The following is a 21,402-nucleotide window of genomic DNA, read 5'->3' as shown; positions in this document are numbered from 1 at the left end:
AACCTTAACTAATAGGAAAAGAAATGTCTAAACTCAAAATTATTTATAAACTCTGTAGATGGAAAATTATATTTTGTCTGGTTTGTATTTAGCCTTCCGACTTCTCCATTGCTTGGAGCATAGTGACATTGCTTGCAGTGTCTCTCTACTATGTGATGAACTGATGTCTTTCATTAAATTTTTCATACCAAATTCACTTGAAAGATCTGAGGAATATCAAAAGGGATTGTGGATTGAGACAAAAAATAATGCTTTAATTTTTTGCAGAAGCTAATAGGATGTCAGGTGTTCATTCTCAATATGATCAGTTTCAAGCTACAGTGCATAAATCTGCAGAATTTTTTGTTCGGTTCTGGGTTTTTTTGTTTGTTTGGGGTTTTTTGTTGTTTGATTTTTCGTTTTGTTATTTTTTTCTTCTATTTTGGTTTTTGGTTGGTTTTTTTTGTAGTTGTTTAGTGTGTATCTTTGTATCAGCAATTGGAAAATCTTATTCCATAACGAAGGAAATTATATAAATCTAAGATTATATCAGTATTAATTTGCTTTTAAATGAAAATGGTGCATTTTAAGAGGTCAGTGAAATAGCATTTTGATGTTCCATTTCATCTTTGCCTTCCCATTCCTTTTTGTTCCTGCTCTTTTCCCTGACTTAGTTGTTTGCCAGTCATATCCATTATGTAATCCTGCTTTACAGGATTGAAAAAACTCTGAATGTATATGACATTTTCATATTAAAACTATAAAGTTATGTATAACGTATGACAGTCTGTGCTGATCTCTTTTTGTTTTACAACTTCATAGCACCAAAACCATTTACTGACGTCAGTATTGTCATGAGAACTGCAGGACATTCACAAATATCTCATATTAAGTAAGTATTTTGACATGTTACATCTCTTCTGCTATTGATTATGTTTAATCAAGCTTTAAAATTAAAATTATTATAGAGGCAAACATAATGAATGTTAATTTTAGCGCCAACTCATTCTTGGAAAGATCGGAGCACTTTAAGAGAGATAAAAGCTCAATGCCTTTTGCTATCCCCATAATTGCAGAGCAAAGCAAGGATTTTTAGGTGTCTTTTTAATGCAGATTTTAGTCTTCTTTAATTTAGAAAAAAAATCTGTTTAGTGGTGGTATGTAGAGTGTTAAATGCCACTACGTGATTAAGATGGTTCTGTTTACCAGAAATGTGTTTATCTTACACCTCTGTGGGAGGCCTTCTTTTCACCAGTAATGATGAATCCCTCAAAAAAACCCAAACCAAAACAAAAAAGAAAACAACAACAAAATATTACAAAAAAGCCCCACACCAGAAAAAGCCGCTATAAAACCTATACCTGAAATTAATACATTAATACATTAATACATTAATACAAGTGACCTAAATATCCTGTATTAAGTGTTACACATTTCTGTAGAATCCTTAATATTTTTTTTTATTTTATAGGTATTTTAAGGTCCTGATTCAAGAGATGGATCTCAGATTAGATCTCGGCTTCCTGTATGCACTTGTTGCGTTGTTTACACGGACTGATTTGCCAAGTGACCCAGAGGTAGAGACCTTTTGTTGTTTGAAGAGAAATAGATTTTAAAGTTGTAATTAGTCAAATTGTATTAAAAAAAAAAGGTTTTCTGTGTCCGTAACAATGGTTAATTGCTGTGTGTCTAGGATTGATATGAAGCTGTGAGTTTTTTAATTACTGTTGCCTGAGACAGATAGTAAACTCTTTCCTTTATCTTCATCTTGAATGCTATGGAAAGAAGGCTTCAAAACCTTACAGTACAGGGTAAATGAGAGGAATTTGTACAAAGGAGAGTATAAGCAGTATTAGTCAATGTATTGTGTCTCAGTGACAAATGCATGCTAGTTTAATATATTCCAACTTTTGAAGTAATATTCATTTGAAATGCATTTACAGATACAACATTTCAAAAAGGATGTTGAATGTCTTCAAGAAGAACTGATGAGTGTGTCATCAATGGATACATCACAAATCAGCTTGTATGAATACTTTCATATCTCTCCAATTAAGGTAGTCCTTTTTCACATTACAATGTGTGTTTACTCTCTGAAGATTTGTCTCCTACAGGATAATAGGCACTGGAAATGAAGACATATAGAGGTGATCAAAACAAAAAGTCCCAGGAAAGTGCTTTCATTGTTACCACTACCTTAGTATTTCATTCCTATCCATTACTTCCTTTATAATGAGTAATGATTTTTCTTTTTATTATGTAAGATTTCCCTGAAAAATTCTCTAGTTTGTGTGCAGACAGTGTGTTGTGGATTGGAGATTTAAGTAATTTCTGAATAACATGTACAGCCAGGGTAACAAACACTGTTAAAGCTGTGATAGTATCTTATAGGTTCTATAGCAGTACTTAAGAGAATTTCATCTCCATCTCATAGGAAATAAATAAAGGAATTATTTTAGTTTCACCTCTTTGCAGTATCTGGTGAGATCTTAGAAATTACATTGGACAAGAAAAATTGCATAGAGGAAATAGGATGGAATGAATGGGCTTCAGGTTCTAATAAAGGATTAGTCTTTAATGATTAAAAATTAAATGATGGGCTGTGTATCATTGAAATGAGCTATAGTTAAGCTGTGTTATAACATAAATTAATGAGTGGCACATGATATTGTCTTCAGAGAATCAGCAACAGACATAACTTCTTCTAATCTGATTTGGAACACTGCTGAATACATTTGTGCACTGTAGAGCCATTTGAGCAATTTTCCTGAATGTTTTTGTTTTGAGACTGTCTTAATTTCTGTGAAACAAATAATTTGATTATTTCAGGTGTGCACAGGTGGGATTTTTCTTGTATACATATTCCAGTGTTTATTTAGCACCTGTAAAACTTGTGTTAGTAATTATTTGTTTTCAAGCTTTTGTTTTACACTCTTGCTTGGACATCATGCTATGTTATCATTTTCTATCTGCTTTGATTTTGGGTATAACTTACAGAAACCTAATATTTTGGAAACAAGCTAAAAACCTAAATTAAAGCTAAAAGAATCTGGAGACCTTCTCTGAAAACATGAATAAGCAGTTTCTATTTCCTGTTTTCTTAAAGGTAGTTTGAATTACTCAGTTTGGCTTTTTGTCAGTGGGGTTTTTTTGGCCTACATGGTGTATTTATGTACTCTGTTACAAAGTTACTGCTTTCAGTCAAGACCAGGAATGTCTTAACTCAATTTTTAAATAATCTAAAATATTATAAAGGTAGAAATATAATATTTTTAATAATGAACCTTGTTATTTCCCCATCTCATTTTTATCCTTTAGTTACACTTAAGCTTTTCACTCAGTACGGGTGGAGAAGATAGTAATAAAGAAGAAGGAAAGAATGAACTGATACCACTTCAGTCCTTGAATCTCCTGCTGAAGAGTATAGGGGCCACCCTCACAGATGTACAAGATATTGTTTTTAAGTAGGTTAAAAATGTGATTGTAAAGATCACTCCCAAAGATTATACCAATATTATGTTAGATTTTATTTTGCTCTGCATAATAAGGATTTACTTTTTCTCTTTCCTGTTTTTTTAGGTTGTCGTTCTTTGAACTCAGATATCACTTCTGTACTACACAACAGCTCCAATCAGCAGTTGTAAAACATTATTCGAAACAGGTTAGAATATTCCAGTAAATTTATATTTTGCAAGTGTTACTCTGTGTTTTTGTTCTGTGAAACTGAGTAAAATTACTTATTTCTAAGTACAAAGGTAAAATAAACACATATGAAACAATTACTTATTTAAATTTTACTTCCTTTTTACTGGGGAGAAGTGACATAGACAACAATGCAGCTTGCTGGAATGGGTAGGGGAAGCAAACACAATGCAGCTCTGATAGAACATAATTAGCATGAAAATATTAATGCTTTTTCTTGGACATTAGTAGCATATGAATTTTGCTTCCTTCTTGGCTTTTGTATACTGTTGAAGTCCTGTCATCCAGTGGAGAGAATCCAACACACACACTTGTGCATGAAAGAAGTCATCATCTTGTATCCATCGACCATTGATAATAAGGGATTCTTGGGACATTTTAGTTTAGTGCTCTGTCCATCTTTAAAGGAGAAAAAATCAATACAGTATTTTGACTGGGGAAATGAGTTATCTCTTGTTCTCTTTCCCTTACTTTTCACAGGGGGAAAATTTGGCGTTTAGGAGACGTGCAACCTTTTTTTTTAGAACAAATTACACTTCATATAGATGCAGTTACAACATTTTGCAGCGACTATCAACAAAATTTTCTTAGCATATACAAAGAGACCATAGTTTGTCCTGTTGTATGAGAGAAATCTATGTAACATGTTGGCTTTGTAAAATCTCAGTAACTTTAACAACAGTTACTGCTGAAATGCTTTTAAGTATTATTGTTTCTTTGACTGACTTAGTGTGGTTTACTGACTGATTTTAGTACAACTACTACTTTTCCAAGTAATTTTGTGGTTTTTATATTAAACAAATGTTTCTTTCACTGTTTCTAATCTGTAGTTTTCTAAACTACACTGTTTGCCTTTGTTTCAGTGTAATTTAGGAAATATTTAACTAAAAACTCTTTATTTTAGGCTATTAAACAGATGTATGTTCTTATTCTTGGCCTTGATGTCTTGGGTAATCCCTTCGGATTCATAAGAGGCTTGTCTGAAGGAGTAGAAGCATTCTTCTATGAACCATACCAGGTAAAAATCTCTGCTGCCTTTTTATGAAATGTAGTGTAGAAGTAAATAGATAGGAATTGTATTGAAAATCTATATTAATACCTGTTCAGGTTTTAAATTTAGATTTAGAATTCAACATTTCAAGTGAAAGTGCCTGGAAAACTCAAGTGAGATCAAGAGAGGGAAGTCCATCTAACTTAACTCACAAATGACCGTTCCTTACGGTTCTTACTTTACTTCACCTTAAAATAAGCAGAATTCAGGAAATTAATTAGTATTCTAAAATAGTCTGTCATTCTCTCACAGGGGCTTTTGTGGGCACTTTCACACTTTTTGCTCAGTCTTATCTTCTTGTTCTCTTTGTTGCATATAAATCCCAATAAAAAAGCAAGATTTAAAAATATATAATGCATACTATTTGAAGCTTATCATAAATATGTCACTTTTTTTCTCATAGGGAGCCATCCAGGGTCCTGAGGAATTTATAGAAGGAATGGCACTAGGACTTAAAGCACTAGTAGGGGGAGCTGTTGGTAAGTTTCAGCATTGTGATGGTAGTTTGCTTAATAGTCAGCAATAGAGTTGAGTATTTGTAAATTGCATTGGAATTTTAATTTGATTTGTATTCCAATAGGTGGATTAGCAGGTGCTGCCTCAAGAATCACAGGTGCTATGGCAAAAGGAGTAGCTGCAATAACCATGGATGAGGATTACCAGCAAAAAAGGAGAGAAGCTATGAATAAACAGCCCACTGGTCTGAGAGAGGGTATCACTCGTGGTGGAAAAGGATTAGTTTCTGTAAGGAGGAAAAAAAATACAATTAATTTTATGTGGGCAAAAGTAACAAGGGGCTTGTTGTAGTCACCAGAGTGGTTAGTTTTGAATTTTTTTTAGTTAGTTAGGTTTTTGTTAAGTTTTAATTGTGGTTTTGCAAATACATAGCCTCAATTGAGTCATAGTTTTAAAGAAAAATGTAAGAGGGTAGGAGAGAAGGTAGAAATTGTGAAGCATGTGCCTCTAATTCTATTAGCTCGGAGTGAATTTTAGAATACTCCCAACTCATGTACTTTGAGCCTATTCATCAATGAAATAGAAAGAAAAATGCTAAAAATGAAAAATATTACCTGGAAGCCTTTTGGTAATGTCTCTTTTGTTTATCTTGGTAGGGTTTTGTCAGTGGCATAACAGGAATAGTTACAAAACCAATAAGAGGTAAGTTTGGGTCTTGTTTCATTAACTGTTCACATCATGGTAAATTCTTCATATTTGATGAGATATTATAAGTCTGAGATATAAAACTCAGATTTTATATTCCTGCTGATTTTATATTCCTGTTGTTTATATGAACTCCGGATGGAGACTGTGTAGTTGTGTATCAAATAAGAGTTGTATTTAAATAGTAATAAAGTTTGCTACGATTGTAAGAAAAACTCAGTGTCTTACAATGATTTATTGCTCTTAATGCTTTTAGGAGCTCAGGAAGAAGGAGCAGCTGGTTTTTTCAAAGGTGTCGGAAAAGGCTTAGTGGGAGCAGTAGCTAGGCCTACTGGTGGAATCATAGACATGGCAAGCAGCACATTTCAGGGTATTAAAAAGTAAGTAAAATAAGTCTACAGGATAACATATGGCATGAAACAGACAGTAGTACCAGTAGTACATTGTGTCTTCCTATCACTTCTGTGTTATTTACATAATAAATAGGTGGCTCTTTAACAAAATACACAGTTGACAGCATTTAAAAAATAGCCACAAATCTCAGGTATTTCTCGCATTACTGAAAAACTAGTTTTAAAAGCCTTCATGATTGGATTTCCTTCAATTGCTGATTTTTAACTTCTACCCAAAATAAGGAGATAAAAAAGACTTCTCAGATGAATCTAAAGTTACTTTATATATTATTACTATTGTATGAGATGAGTTCCAAGACCACCAGATTATGCTAGGATCTGTCATGGTCGTTCAGACTGAGAACTGTGTTAAGACTGCATTTGAATACTTGGTATTCTCACTTTAATGAATTCATTGCTGAAGATTATCTCACACTGTAATGTATAAAGAAGTAGGAAACAGTTTTGAGGAGGCATTTAGTAACTTTGTCTGAATACGGCAGTTCAATGGCTCTGTTCTTAGTGAGTTAGGTCACTTTTGCTACCATAAGAGTGCCAGTCTCTTTTGTTTTCCACTTTAAACTCTTTAGCAGAGAAATGCAAGAAACATATCAGAGTGGAAGTTCTGTATTTTACAGTTGTCTTTAATTTTGAAGATTTGAAGTACAATGCTTAGACACTAATTACGTATTACAGGCATGTGCTGTCCTGTGCCATCTAGTTTGCTAATAATGATTCTCTGAAACAGATTTCTGAGTCTGTTACTCTTTCACAGGATGTCTACTTCTTTGCAGAAGTACATATATAGACAATAACAGTTGCTGTACTAGGACTTGAGTTTAATTTGTATATGAAATAATTTAGAGCCTTAGCTAAATATTATAGCTGAGTAGAGATATTGATACATATCTGAAGTAATCTGTTTTATTGTCAGAGTTGCAGATTCATCAGATGATGTGATAAGCCTGCGCCCACCTCGCTTCTTTGGTGAAGATGGAGTTATTAGACCTTACAGATTAAGAGATGGAACTGGAAGTCAAATGTTACAGGTGAAGGAAAAATGAGAGATAGATTGACATACATTTAAACTCATCTTACATTAAAATAAATATTTTAGAATTTCCCATTTCCTAAATTCCCAGTCTGCCCATACCTAGTAACTCAATAGTCAAGAAGTTTCATTTAATTTCTTAGGCGTATGCCCACTTTAGGGATACAACTGTGATACACTTGCTGCTGTGATACAACTCTTGAGGAAGACACCATAGTGTCTATCAGTATATCTATAGCAGTTTGTGCAAGATACAGTGCATTTTGAAAGAAGAACAAAGTTTAAATGTGCAATTAAAAAGTTTTATGCCTTTAAATTTCATTTTTTTATAAACAGCGATGATAAGTACAGATACTTTTTCAGTAATTTTACAATACATATTTTAAACAGTGACTTTTAAATCTCAATTTTATGTAAAACAACATTTTAAAGAACCTGGGAATAGCTGTACTTGTGTCATACTAAAACCATGAAAGAACCTAAACAGTTCTGAAGTGGAATACTGTTTGCATGAAGAACATGCTAAGCAGCAGTTATTCTTTAATGATTCATCTGCCTCTTAAGGAAATTTGAGAAATAATTTCAATTGTGACACACACAGCTTACAGAGTTTGTTTTTTCCTCTGCTTTTTAGAAATGTTCAGGCATAAGAAATAAAGCAGTAATTATTGATTGCCTGAATCTAAACAGAATTTTAAAAATACACATAAAAGGATTCACAGTGTGCCATGAAAATGTCATACAGAAATAACCTTTTAGGAGAAGTAGGTAAGAATGAAGTAGCGTTTGGAAGAGCATTTTGACTCACTTTGAGTACTGCCATAGCTGTTTGTTTTATGTCAAGTTCCACTCTTGTTTTTGTTTCTTCTGCATTTCATCAGTTTGTCTCTCATTTCTGGTGGAAGAGGACTGCCCTATTTGTAGCACCTTAGCTGTGTTCACTATACCGTTCACTGGTGATCTAGTTCAGCAGACTATGAAAGGTCTTTGATAATATTATGCCTCTGCCTTTCTTCTAAGGAGGTAGCTTTAACTTGTGCTCTCCAATTTAAAGCTAGTGCCATAAAGCAGTTTTGCCTTAACTAGAGGATAGTTAGAAACTACTACTGATGAACGGCATAAATTTGTTACTAATCTTTTTGGTTTTGGTAAGAAAATAAATTTCAAAGCATCCTCTTTTCTGTTTTAAAGTGTACCACTAAAACAAAGGCTCACAAACAACAGAGTCAACTCTAATGTGCAGACTTGTCTCATTACTGTACACTGCTTTTCCTTCTTAAATTTGTACATGTTTGTATTTTGTTTTTTTTTCCTGAGAAACCTTTACAAAATTTTGCAATATAATACGTAATTCTAATTTTTCGGTGTTGTATGGTCGAGTACAGTACCACCACCTTCCATTATCTAACTTACAAAAACATTAAAACACGGCCCTGTGTGTTCTCTTTTATATTTTGTGATGGTAGCCACCATTTGAAAATAACTGAACTTGAAAAATTGTTGTTTCATATCAGTTTTCACTAGTATGGTTCCAACTGCTCTTGAAGAAATGTTTTCAAAGCTCCATGCAGGGTTATAATTCTCCCTGTAGACAGTCAGATCAGAAAGTAGTATTGTTTTTTCCCACACATTAAATTCTGCTATAGGATGTTTGGTGTCTTAATCTTAATTTAACTCTCAAGCATACTAATGTTTTTGATTCTTAATGTTTGTGGTTCCAGAGCTGTTACTTTGTTTTGCATGGAACTCAGTGGATTGCATGTTCCCTATTTGAAACAGTTTGAATAGAGTAGTATTTTCTTATGGGGAAAATAATTATTCTTCCCTTTTGCATTGTTTCTTTGCATAAAGGTCTGGTAACTGGTCCCACTTCAGTCACTGTATTGTAGCTTTTCAACAGATTACAGGGTTAGGTTAGAGTAAAACTTCTTTTAGCAATTTAGAGATTGAATATGCTGATTAAAGGAAATAGGATATAGGTTATTTCATGCGCTCATACTGCATCCTAAACTAGGATGTCACTTCAGAATTTCTTTGTTTTCTGGGATTTTATTTTGCTTTAATTAACAAACTTTCTGGACAAATCATTACTTCTAAACTAATACTTCTGCTTTCTTCTTCCCTTACCATGCTTTCAGAAAAGACAGGCCTACAAAGAGTGGACTATGACTCACAATAGTAGTGATGATGATGACAGTTAGGATAATGTGGATGTGGATTGTTACAGATATATATGGCCTTTGTCACATTCCTTTGACCTTTAACCTTTAAATGTTGCTGCTATAATTCCCACAGAGTGTTGGGATTCTGTGCTACTAAATTCTTATTTTTAAAACTGTGAATAAAAATGTGGGGATAATAAACTGTATGGTGATGAGTGCTAGGCAAAGGAGCAAAGAATGTAATAAAAAGTCTTACAGATAAAACTCTACATTAGGTAAAACAGTATTGAATAATATGAAGAAATAAGTGATACTGTGACTTAAGAGTTTATTTCCAGATGTATTTCTATCAACTGTGTTTAATGTTTTTGCATTTAAAAAAGTGTTTGAGAGGGTTTATTTATAATTTAGTAGTTGGATTGCTTTTAAATGTGTTTAGTAAAACTTTACTGAGTTTGAATTATTGGTATTTAAATGCTCTTTGACTGTTTTATTCAAATATTTCAGAAGTATTTTGTCTGCTTTTCTTTTAAAAATAAACATGTCTAAAGTATATCTAAAACGGATTCATCTGTTCTGTTCCAACATTGTTTTTCATGTTTTCTGGAACTAGATAATGTGAAAACACTAAATGGCTTATGAAGGTATTTAAAAAATAACATACATACATTTTGCAAGGAACATTTAACATAAAACTTTAATTTTTCATTTATAATTTGTTTTACCATAATTTTTAAATATTTTGTGTGTGTTGTGGTATCGTTAAAGGTGTGAAATAATGTTATTTAGTTATTTTTTTTATTCTGACTATAAATTGGTTTTGGTTTCATAGGAACAGAAAGGTAAAAAATCCACCCCAGAACTAAACACCATGTAAAAATCAGACAGATGGAAAAAAATACCAGTATTTTTACAAGACTTTGTGTAGGAAAACATATGTAACATGCAAAAGTATTTAGTTTTTTATTTACCTAGATATGGGAGGTGGCAGGGAACACTCATCCACTACAATTCTATATTATAAATTCTACAAAATACTTGTTTCTTTACAAACAAAGTTACTTGTTTCTTTAAAAGATTATTTATTCTGTATTCACTGGAATGCTTGCACAGTTTTCTCATTCTTTTTTGTGGTTCATTACTAAATTTAAATTTGTGTTGCTCTTTAAAGACAACTGGCAGCAGATATTTCTGTATCATTAAGTATTGTAGTGATAATTAATTCTGCCAACATCTGAACAGTTAGAATTGCTCTAAAGCAATAAGAGCTTCTGAAATGTTTGCATATTTACCGAAGTAATGTCATTTTGTTCATTGTCTGTTGGCTTCCAGTTATCAAAATGCTGAGGGAAGAACCATTAAAAAGCATTAAGACTGCTTATTCTGTCTCTGTGCATTCAAAACCTGCTGTACAGTCTGATCTCTTGGGCAATTACCCTTTGCCTTTAATCTCACAGATGAAAGAGGGGACAACTAAATTTGAGAGCTGGTTTTAGCTGAAATTACTGATGCTACAGGCCATGTGTCTCTATTTGTTCTGCAATATTGTCACCTCAAAAGGATGCCTTGCAGAAATAGATGAAAGACTGTATTGCAGTGTGTTACTGCCTGAAACATAGTGGGAAGGATTTTAAATGTTTCGGGTACAACTGGATCTTTCATATTTCTTTGAGGAACATAGGAAATCATTTTGATCTTCAATCCTGAAAAAAGACACATCATGTCTAAAAGTTGAGGAAATTGTTAGATACAACTTTAAGGAAAGGTTACTGTGACATTTTATTAACTTTATTGGATTTTGAGAATTTGGAATAATGGTACCTAACATTTCCTTCTCTTTTGTGCTGTTTTAGTGCGATTTTTTTTTTTAACCTATAAAATTGTTTTTCTTCTGTAATAACCAGTCTTTCTAGACAATGCATGTCAATTTTATAAAAAAACATATTTCTTCCTCGTTCTAAAACAGTTTTAGAAATGTAATTATTTTAATAATTTTTTTGACTAAAAGTTGACCTAACTTTAAAAATTTTTTATCTTAAAGTTCTACTAATTTTTGCAGAACGAGGAAGTAAAATTTAGCACAAATGGTAGTACTCCCGGGTCAGGTATTGCTAATTCAAGTTACACTGCAGTATAACTGCAGAGTCCTTTCTTTACTCAGTAGATCCAAATGTTGTAGAATGCTAACTAAAAAAAAAAAAACCAAAAAACAACCCAACAAAAGAGTAGAAAAAATTGCTAGTGTAGTTGGCAAATACAATTCTTTACTTTATTCTGTCTCTTTGATGGAATATAGTTGTGTTTTTGAAGTTTTTATGTTAATTAAAAAAAATATTCATTTTATACAAGTATTTTATTTGTTTCTCACTTGAGTCTAGACTTCTCTGAATATACATTGAAAAAATAAATAATTTAGATTTGGGGCTTTGGGATAACAAAAACTTGTATAACCTGGGATATTAGTATTTAATTTCTCTCTAGGTCATGGAATGAAAAGCTATGAAAACTAATAGCTAAACCAGCTCAAAACCAAACCAACCAACCAACCAAAAAACCATGTAGAGATTATTTTCATTAGGGATTTGAAGTAACACCAAAAATGGAGACAATTTTTTTCAATTTTGGTTCTTTCATTCAATTTAATGTGTTTTAACAATTTAACTTTTGGCTGCACGATTTCCCCCACCCACCCCTTTTTCACTGCTGAATTGAGTTTGAAGTCCATTACTGTGCCATCCTTTTGTCTCATATTGCTAAATTTTCTGCCCTTGCCTGCAACAGTTGCCAACAGAACAAGTCAGCAATTCAGCTTTTCTCAGGAGTTCAGTTTTCCTCTTTTAGTGACTTGTGTAACAGTAGGTGGAATGTATATGTTTCCTCCTTGCTGAGGTGAATAATCTGTGTGCTTTATCTCTGATGTTATCCAGTATATCCCTTTTGTTCAGGGTTCTGTGGTGGTCTTATTTTTTCAAGAGGCTCTGCAGACTTAAGCGAGTGCAAGGGGATACTTTAGACAGTTTCTGTGATCATCTAATATGCGTTTGCTATTATTAGTCATTTACAGAAGCTATAGACCTGCCAGATCTTTGCCCTGCCAGGGAATAAAGCTGGAAGACTAGTTTTGTGCTTATGAAGATAAGTCATCAACTGTTGCACCATGAAATCAGTGGTTCTCTGTGTCACAGCTTAATGTCTACCCAGAACCAAAATAAATTTAAAATATTTCTGATTTGCTTTTATAGTGTGTGAGTTTGTGAGGACACTTTCACTGTGTTGTGTGAGATTGCTGTATAAGCTTATAGAGAAGACAGTCCTTCAAAGCTGTGCTTCAGTACCATGTCCTATTGTATTGGAGGTCTTCAGCTTCTGGTTTAGTGATCCTTTTTTGGTTATGGACCTTCAGATCAGATGGTAGAATGTTGAAGTGATTTGTCCCTCAGTATTCAGACTCCAGTCTGCCAGGAAGAACATCTGAGGAGTAGGAAAAGTGTGTCATACTATTCCTTCCTCTCCTTCCCTCACTCATCTTGAGCTTGGGTTCAAATCCAAACATAAACATCCATATTATGAAGTACCATAAAACTGGGGTTTCACTTCATAAAATTACTGGGAGAAATTCTTTCCAAAGTTCAAATTAATTTCATTTTTATTTGACATTGTCCTGACTCTTGCCAGACATTCATGTATGCCATCTAGTTTGCTACTCCCTTAAGTGAGTCATGGCTGTCATCCATCCTCCTTTGGAAAACCTCCTCTGTCTAGTTTAAAGGAAGAAGCAGGATCCTCACCACCTAAATGCGCAACATTTGGATAGTATTACATAGCCATTGCACAACCCCAAATAGAAGACATACATATTTCCGGGAAGCTGCCTGAAACCAGCTAACACCAATTGTTTCAGAAGAATATGACAGCTTGCATGACTCAGTTTCATTTTAGCTTGATTGTGATGGAAGCATAAATGCAATATTCTTCCATTTTCCTGCTGATGCAGTAATCATGCTTCAAATGCTACAAATCAAAGAGGTTTGATTGTATTGGTAGGAAATAGAACCTTTAGATATTGTCATCAGAATGAAAGTATGGATCAGTATGGTTTCTCCATTCAGCTTATCAAAGAAATTCTCTTGTGTATTTGGATCAAAAATTGACCAAGATGATTCTGCTAGTCAGCTTAGGCAACTTTTATTCCTACTGTGAAGAAGGAATTTTGTGTACTGAAAGAAAGCTGCTGTCCTACTTTTTATTGTCCTGCATACTGTGGCCTTAGATTTAAATGTTAATCTTGACTGCAAATTTCTGTTGATTTTAATAAAACCATGTTGGTTTCAGAGTTGCTGTTCAACATGGCTGAATGGAATCTTGAATTCAGACACTAACACATCATGGACAAAAGCTTTGCTTTTTGTAGAATGACACTGCACATTGGGATAACTGGAATGAGGAAATAGGTAATAAAGGGTAAATGTCAGTTCTTATTCATAAAGGATGAGGAGATAATTTTTTAAGGCAGAAAAAAAGAATGTTTTACGTGTTACTCTTTATTTCTATAACAGTTTTCCCCTTTTTTCACATACATTCAAGCTACATTTAACAAGTCACCTGGGAACTGCTTAGAACTATTAAATGTTTCTGTGGGAAAGACTGGATATGTAATTATGGCAGGTTAACCTGCTGAAATCAGTAATTCTACAGCTTTTGAAGAAGTTACCTTATGATTTGAGCTGAAAGATGCATTCAGGGTTGGAGTTTCTAGCAACAACAGCGAATTGCTTTCAGAACTCACACATTTATACCGTAGCCAGTTCATAAGGAAATACACTGTCAATATATAATTCAGTTGAAACCTTCAAGTTAACCTGAACATACAGAACAGCAGATTTATAACCACTTTTAAGTAGTAACAGCCTTTACACTATTTTTGTACATCCTGTTTCAGTTGAGATGAGTTCAAGAAGGATATCAAGCATTCAGACTTCAGTATCACACATAACACTAGTATTTTTTAGAACTATTACTTAACATTCTGCTCTGTTTCATTTCTAACTTTGCCATAGCCCTCTGCGATTGTTTCTTGTTAAATTAGGAGTATGTAGTGTGATTAGGAATCTCTCCAAATGCAGGGATACCACTTAAGACATTGAACATATTTGCTTATCCATCCATAAATGATTATGTTTGCTTTTAGATTATTGCAGTGACATCTAAGCAGTTGTACTGCAGGTAAGAATTTGCAAAGGAGGGGATCTGTTCTTGTGTTACTTCACATGTAACAGCTGCTGGAGTGTCTCTTTTTTTTTTCCCAATAGCTTCATATATACTCTTAATCAGGTTATTAAAATGCTTAAAATTTGAAATACAGACATTGTTTTAAAAAAACAGTTTGTTTTTTTTTCCAATGGTGAAACTAATAGTTGATCAATGTTAACTTTTATAGTTTTGCATCACCAAACAGTGATCCAAGTTGCTGTCTTTCTCCAGGCATTAGCTAAGGACTATAAAATTTTTAAAAACTATTTATGCATCTATATTGAGGGATCAATTGTATATCCTTTTATGTTCGAGCTGTATAAGGCACTTTGGTAGCAGAGCGCAGTTGTGACCTTGCTATAAGAATTATCAGCAGAAACTTGATGTATCCCTCTGATGCATTTCCCAATGCATGGGTATAACTCTAATGCTTAAAGGGATAAAGACTGTAAGTGAAGGGTAGAAAAATCCAAAGGCAGAAAATTTAGAAGTAGTTACTGCTCTTCATTGGTATGGATACAAGTGTTCCCTCTGCAAATAGCCCGTGCAATATTTTCTTGTGCTTTATTTCCCAATTAACTTCTTTTGTCTACAAAACTATACAACACAGATAAACTGAGCTTATGATCTTTGACTCATAGATAACGAGGACTAGTTAGCTCATGCCAACAATGTTTTTTGTGCTCCGCAAATCACGTGTTTGGGAATCTTAGTGGAATGAAACTCTTTTTGTGGAATTTGGTGGACATTTAAATAGCTTTTGCTTGGGATTGTCACCTGTGTGATAGTTAAATACTGTACTTCCAAAATAATTTTTACAGTTCTCAGTTCATTTTCAGTAAGCTAAGTAAGTTACAGCGGGTTGACATGATTTGATGAAAATTACCTAGCAAGCTACGGAAAAGACAAAAAGAGGTAACATCCCTCTCCTAAGTATTTGGATTGTATTTGGATTGAGAGACTTACCTCAATGCTATGCAAAGCACAAGAAATTTACCTTCTTGAACAGGGGATATCCCCTCCATCCTAATAAGGCTAAGTTGCTAAATGCTTCTCCCCTATACTTGCTTATAATAGAACAGAGATATTGGTCATGCTGTGCGATATTTGTATGTTTGGTCAGTAAGAGAAATTGATGTCATTGTCACAGTGTCTTGCAGTTAAACTCAACTGTGTATTTTTCAACTTTGCTGGAGCACCCTTGCTCTTTCCACACACGTTATTTCTTTAAATTCCTGTCAGCTTTCTCCTCTGCTTCCCTGTTGCTAGACCACTAGAAAATTGCTAGACACTAAAAACTTGCTAGACCACTAGGGAGTGGTCTATATCCATGAGGACATAGACCTAGACCAGTAGCCTGGTATCTGGATCAGGTATCCTTCTCATGCTGTCTGTCCATACAACCTCCTCTGTCTTCTAATCATCCAATGTGTTGTGTGCAGGAATGTTGTAGAGGCTACCTTAGAGAGGATTTTTTGCTTAGAGAGGATTATTACCTTATAAGGTGGAAGCTTGGACCTAAATATGAAAGGCAGAGAGAGACTCAGTTCAGAGGCATAGCAACCCCTAGATAAAGCTTGAATAAGAAGTTTCCAAAAACATAACAAAAAATAACGACTTTTCCAAGCCCTTAGTTCCTCATTTCTTATGCCATTCTTCTTGCTGGATTCACCCTGCACTGGACATTAACTCTTGTAGAAATAAATACAAGTGGTGACTTATGTAAGTAGGCACATAATCAATAGCGGTGATTTTTGTAGCCCAGCAGAGCTGGGGAAAGAGAAATTATTTGAGCTTTCCAAGAGCTTTCTGGAAAGCTCTCTTCTGGGGAACCTGTTACTCAAATATTCATGCATTTTAGTCACTAAAGAAACAGCATGTTTGGGGAAGACATAATTTTCAAAATATGTGTTTGGGCAAGTGGAATTATCCATGCAGCCAAATGTGAAGGGTACACCAAATTAGATGTCTTTATTATTTTACTGTGTTGATGAACGCTTATTAAATGGTTTTGCTATTTTAACTGCTTTGATAACTAATCTACATGTTTATAAATCTTGGCATACATATCTGAAGGAATATGCTTGTAGTTAAGGCTTTAATGAATCATACTGGTTTATACTAATCTAGTTTTGCTTGCAATTTGTAAAAGATGGGAAGTATGCAAGCAGTCATGTTGCTATTCCCAATTAAGATGCATCAATATTAATTAAATCACTAATTTAATCACTCATAGCTCAGAAAATCAGAAATCCAATGTTTGCCAAGTCATGTTAGAGTTACAGGGAGTGTCTGTTTTTATAAAATAATCTGCTGTCATCAATATTTAAAATTTATTACCCATTAAAAAATATTCTGCTACAGTATTTGCAGCAATTGTAGGAAAATGTTAAGTTCACAGGAAAACAAATGAATATGGAGGAATGCTAAGCATTACCTTAAGTGCATTATTGTAAGTTCTGCTGTCTACATGATAGTGGGGTTTATATACAGTTAGGCATAGATTTATTCTCGGAGTTAATTACTCAATGATTTGGAAGTGACTTAGCATAAATCAGTAAAAGAATCCTTATCATTTGTTGTCTCACAACTGTATTAGTTATCGTAAGTTCAGAGTATATTAAAAATATGTAAAAAAATGAGTCCTGAAATGATTTGAGAAATTATATTTTTCTTTGCCAGTTTTGGTTAGGATTGATTTTTATTTGCATAGCTGTATTAACAGGAACCATGTAATTCTACATAATTATGAATAGTAGCTGTCACAGATCTGTTAGTTATGTTCTGACTGTATGAAAGTAGCCTTTTATTTTAAAAGTATGTCCATTGCATTTTGTTATAATTTATACTTTTGGAGCATAAATACATTTTAAGCACAAAATTAGTACATTAATTTACTAGCATATTCAAAGCTATAAAACTTTTATCTCTTCTAGACAATTGAAAATGGAAGATTTGCAAAACTCAGATATATTGCACATGCTATGGTCAACAGTACAGATCTGTTAATGGTAACCAAAAGGTAAACAGTTTTAACTTTGAATAATATGTACTTAAAACAATCATTAAAATGTACATACCTTGATAATTGCTGATCAGTAACAGCGCTGTCATTTATGTAGATAAAATAATTGGAAAGGCATGCCTAATGTGCTCTTAATTATCTTCAGCTGTGGCATTGTACAGCAGAAAAGCATTGAGTGTTATTTCTCTCCTATTTAAGAAGGGAATGTTGGCTTTATGATTTCTTTAGCTGAGAAGGATTTGTTATAAACCTGGTTACGGTGAAGTCAACTGAACTGTGGGGTTCACTTATAAATTGGCATAATGCAGGAAAAAAGGATAATACCAAAGCAGAGTCAACATCTAATAGTGGAGTATCAGGCATTCTTCTCAAAAAAATGTATGTACAACTTTTTGTAAAAATACAACTTGAAGCAGTGTTACAGTTTTGCTCTGAAAGAGAGCATTTTAAGTAAGTAAGAGGAAGGTTCAAAATTGACTCTTTTGGAAAGTGTGCTGTATGGTTGTTATAGATCATTATATGAGAACTGTTTTGCAACAGCAAATGAATTCACTAGAGCAAGGGTAACATGATAACTTTTAAGTATTTTTACAATAATTTTTAAATCATTACTTTTCTGTTGCCTAGTGGCGTGTTATTTGTGACAAAAGGGACATTTGGACAGCTGATATGTGAATGGCAATACACTTACGATGAATTTACCAAAGAACCATTCATTGTTGATGGTCGAAGATTGCGCATTGAAGCCAAGGTACATTAACCTTGCCATGTTTTTGTTTTTTTTTTTTTTGTGTTAACTGCTTATAAAATTGAATTTCTACTCTCTCTCCTTTGAATTCTTGGTCTCTTTTGTAGTTGAGATACACTCAGAGAAGGGAGTTGAAATTTGGCATGGGCAAACTCAGATAACTAGCTTCTGACTCTTCTAAGCAGAATGGTGACTTACTGTTTGCAGGTGAAATTCCTTGAGCCCTGGGAATTTTTTGTTGGTATGCACCAATTCATGAAGTATTCATAGTTTGGAAAATGGTGATATGACAAAAGGCTCAGAAGATTGCAGAATATTTTTATTATACTCTCTGACACTGTGGAAATATGCCAATATGTGGACTTCTAACTTGTTGCAATCCTATGCAAATAGAGTAGAGCAATCCATGGCATGTGCTATGCTTCAAAGATTTTTTTTTCATTTGCTAGTAATCAAATTCTTCAAAAATACAGTAAGGTTTCCATATCTTAAAAAAAACCCATGGTGACATATATCTATCCCTTTCAATACAAGTTGAAGAATGTTACTCTTAGTTTCAATTATTCCTTTGAAAAAAATCCTAAAACATTCTTTCCCTGGTAGAATTGCAAAAGACAGAAGGAGAAAGATGACCACCAATGACTGAGTGTACTTACAGAGGCAGTTCCTTAAAAATATTTCTTACATTCTTGTTGAATGGTAACTGAATTTAATTTCAATCAATAAATTTACCTGACAGGTTTTGTTTCTGTTTTTAATAAGCTTCACGTGTGTAATTACACATATTGGTTGTCAGGACAGTCTTGACAGTGTACAAAGTAGATCAGTTTTTCACTCAGATTATTTGTTTCTATTGCAGAGAGCATGAAAGGCAGAGCCAAATTGGTTTGGAATCCTCCAAACTGGATTTCTGACTGCAAGTGAACTTTTACAGGATGAAATAATTCTTAGCATTTCTGCCATTTCAGACAATGCTGAATAACATATCCATCTTTACCCCTACACAGTAGTCATTTCAGAATCCATTAACATGTCTGCAGTATGTCTTTACTGAAATCTGTGGTTGAAAACTGTATTTTGCAAATAACTCCTTATGTTTTTCTTTATGCAGCCAAAGTTGCTGTTTTCACTACCTAAGACCACTACTTCCAAGTCAGTATTGGTGGAATGCCCACTCAAGAAATGACTTAGAAAGAATGAAAAATTAAAACCTTAGGGAGTAATGGATTTTGTTACCGCACATACTCCATTATCTGCCTTCCATTCCTACACACTTGATAGTCCCTTCTCCAGGGACTCCATGGTAAAAAGAGAAGTCTGTTACTGCTGGAGTGTTCCACTCCACTGTGCTTTCATGCAGAAAATTATGTTTCTCAGGGTATGTGCATGCAATGCAAACATACTCAGGTTAGCGTAATGGGTACACGTGGCTGTCTGAACCATCATATCTGTATTAATAGTAAATGACTTCTTAGTCTTAAAGTGTGAAGAAACTTAACTTCAATTCTGAATTACTGTTTTGGGGTCTTTTTTAGGAACGAGTTAAGTCAGTGTTCCATGCCAAAGAATTTGGAAAAATTATTAATTTTAGAAGTCCAGAGGATGCTAAGGTAAAGTCAAAATACTATTAAAATTATGCTGTGCTAAATTTGGCTTAAAAAGTGAAACAAATATTCTTAACCTGAAACTGCTATATATATTTAAAATTCAGTAATTTCCACATATGCATTATAGAGATGGAAATAGCAATGACCTATTCAGTACTGAATTTCAAAAATAATCAGTTTCAACATCAAACTTGTCCGTACGTAAATCTTTGGAATTATAACTATCTGTCTAAAGACTGATTTAACAGTACTACTAACAGAAACTAAACAATCTAGGATGTGAATTAAAATAGTACATTTTAATAGAACAAAAATATTTGGTAAATTACTCTTAGTTTTATTCCAGGGGTTGGGAAGGGAATTATTGCTCAGTTCCTCAAAATGCAGTTTTGGTTAAAGAATTAAGAAAATCCTTAATAAAAATACAAATTCTGTATTTGATATATGATATTGCTGCTATTATTATATACATTTTCTGTTCATTTTGACATCATTAGTTTTGACTACAATGGAGAAGTAGGAGTGTTTCAGGTCTGCTACCAGAATTATGAGTTGTGAAGGTCCTGCCTTGTTTTTATTAGTGCAGCTAATAATTTTCACAAACCATAAATTAGTCTTGTATATATTCCAGTGGGACATGGTTCCTTGGGATCATGATTTGAAACAGGTTGTGGAAGTTGCATCCTGTCATTAGTTTAAGTTGCTTTTGCACCTTCTCATCAATTTAAGTTGCCTTTTTCTTCACGGAGGTAATTTCTAACCACAGCTGAATGATAACACTTGACTCTTACTTTAGAAAGGTAGGGGCCTCATGTTGAATTTGACTTGCCTGTAATCTTTGGAGGTACTGAGGTTCTCTTTTTTTGTTTTGTTTTGTTTTTTTTTTTTTTCTTTTTGGCTGTGGTGGAACAGGGACAGGCAGTGTTGAGGTCCAGTAGTCTTTCTGGGAAGGGGATCCTGTCTATGCCTCAGCTAAATCAGGAACAATACTAAAAGTCAAATTAGCACATCATATTACGTATACCATAAGTCTTAAGTAAGGAAAAGAAAGCTGAAAAAATTGAGTACACTTTTCATAAAAATACTAGTTTGTGTATTTTCCTAGAAAGGCTCAGGAATCCAGCAAAACCAACTAAGTGGTCTGTCAATATGAGGGGGTAGAATCTGATTCTGATTTGTAATAATCTACTCATCTTCCTGCAAAATATTATGAACAATTCTTATGGCAGTCCTTTTGTCCTACTCTAGATTTCTGTCTCATTGCTTTTTACCGC

At 33.6% G+C, this 21,402-nt stretch overlaps 1 protein-coding gene across 1 annotated transcript in view; it reads left to right on the top strand.

The window, feature by feature from the left end:
- LOC113984071 (vacuolar protein sorting-associated protein 13A-like) overlaps positions 1-21,402 on the top strand; it is a 32,042-nt gene that overhangs the window by 7,610 nt on the left and 3,030 nt on the right. The window contains exons 9-22 of the mRNA XM_039379028.1: positions 802-871; positions 1,451-1,556; positions 1,923-2,036; positions 3,298-3,443; positions 3,559-3,640; positions 4,586-4,699; positions 5,136-5,211; positions 5,313-5,476; positions 5,845-5,890; positions 6,150-6,273; positions 7,220-7,334; positions 17,685-17,770; positions 18,401-18,524; positions 20,057-20,131. Coding sequence (XP_039234962.1) covers positions 802-871; positions 1,451-1,556; positions 1,923-2,036; positions 3,298-3,443; positions 3,559-3,640; positions 4,586-4,699; positions 5,136-5,211; positions 5,313-5,476; positions 5,845-5,890; positions 6,150-6,273; positions 7,220-7,334; positions 17,685-17,770; positions 18,401-18,524; positions 20,057-20,131 — 1,442 coding nt within the window. The remainder of the gene's footprint in view (positions 1-801; positions 872-1,450; positions 1,557-1,922; positions 2,037-3,297; positions 3,444-3,558; positions 3,641-4,585; positions 4,700-5,135; positions 5,212-5,312; positions 5,477-5,844; positions 5,891-6,149; positions 6,274-7,219; positions 7,335-17,684; positions 17,771-18,400; positions 18,525-20,056; positions 20,132-21,402) is intronic.

This window comes from Pipra filicauda, unplaced genomic scaffold (assembly GCF_003945595.2).
Source record: "Pipra filicauda isolate LSUMZ 115617 unplaced genomic scaffold, ASM394559v2 scaffold153_size1761393_pilon, whole genome shotgun sequence".
Classification (NCBI taxonomy): domain Eukaryota; kingdom Metazoa; phylum Chordata; class Aves; order Passeriformes; family Pipridae; genus Pipra; species Pipra filicauda.
The sequence above is the reverse complement of the archived record's forward strand: the minus strand, read 5'-3'. Positions and strand labels throughout refer to the sequence as shown.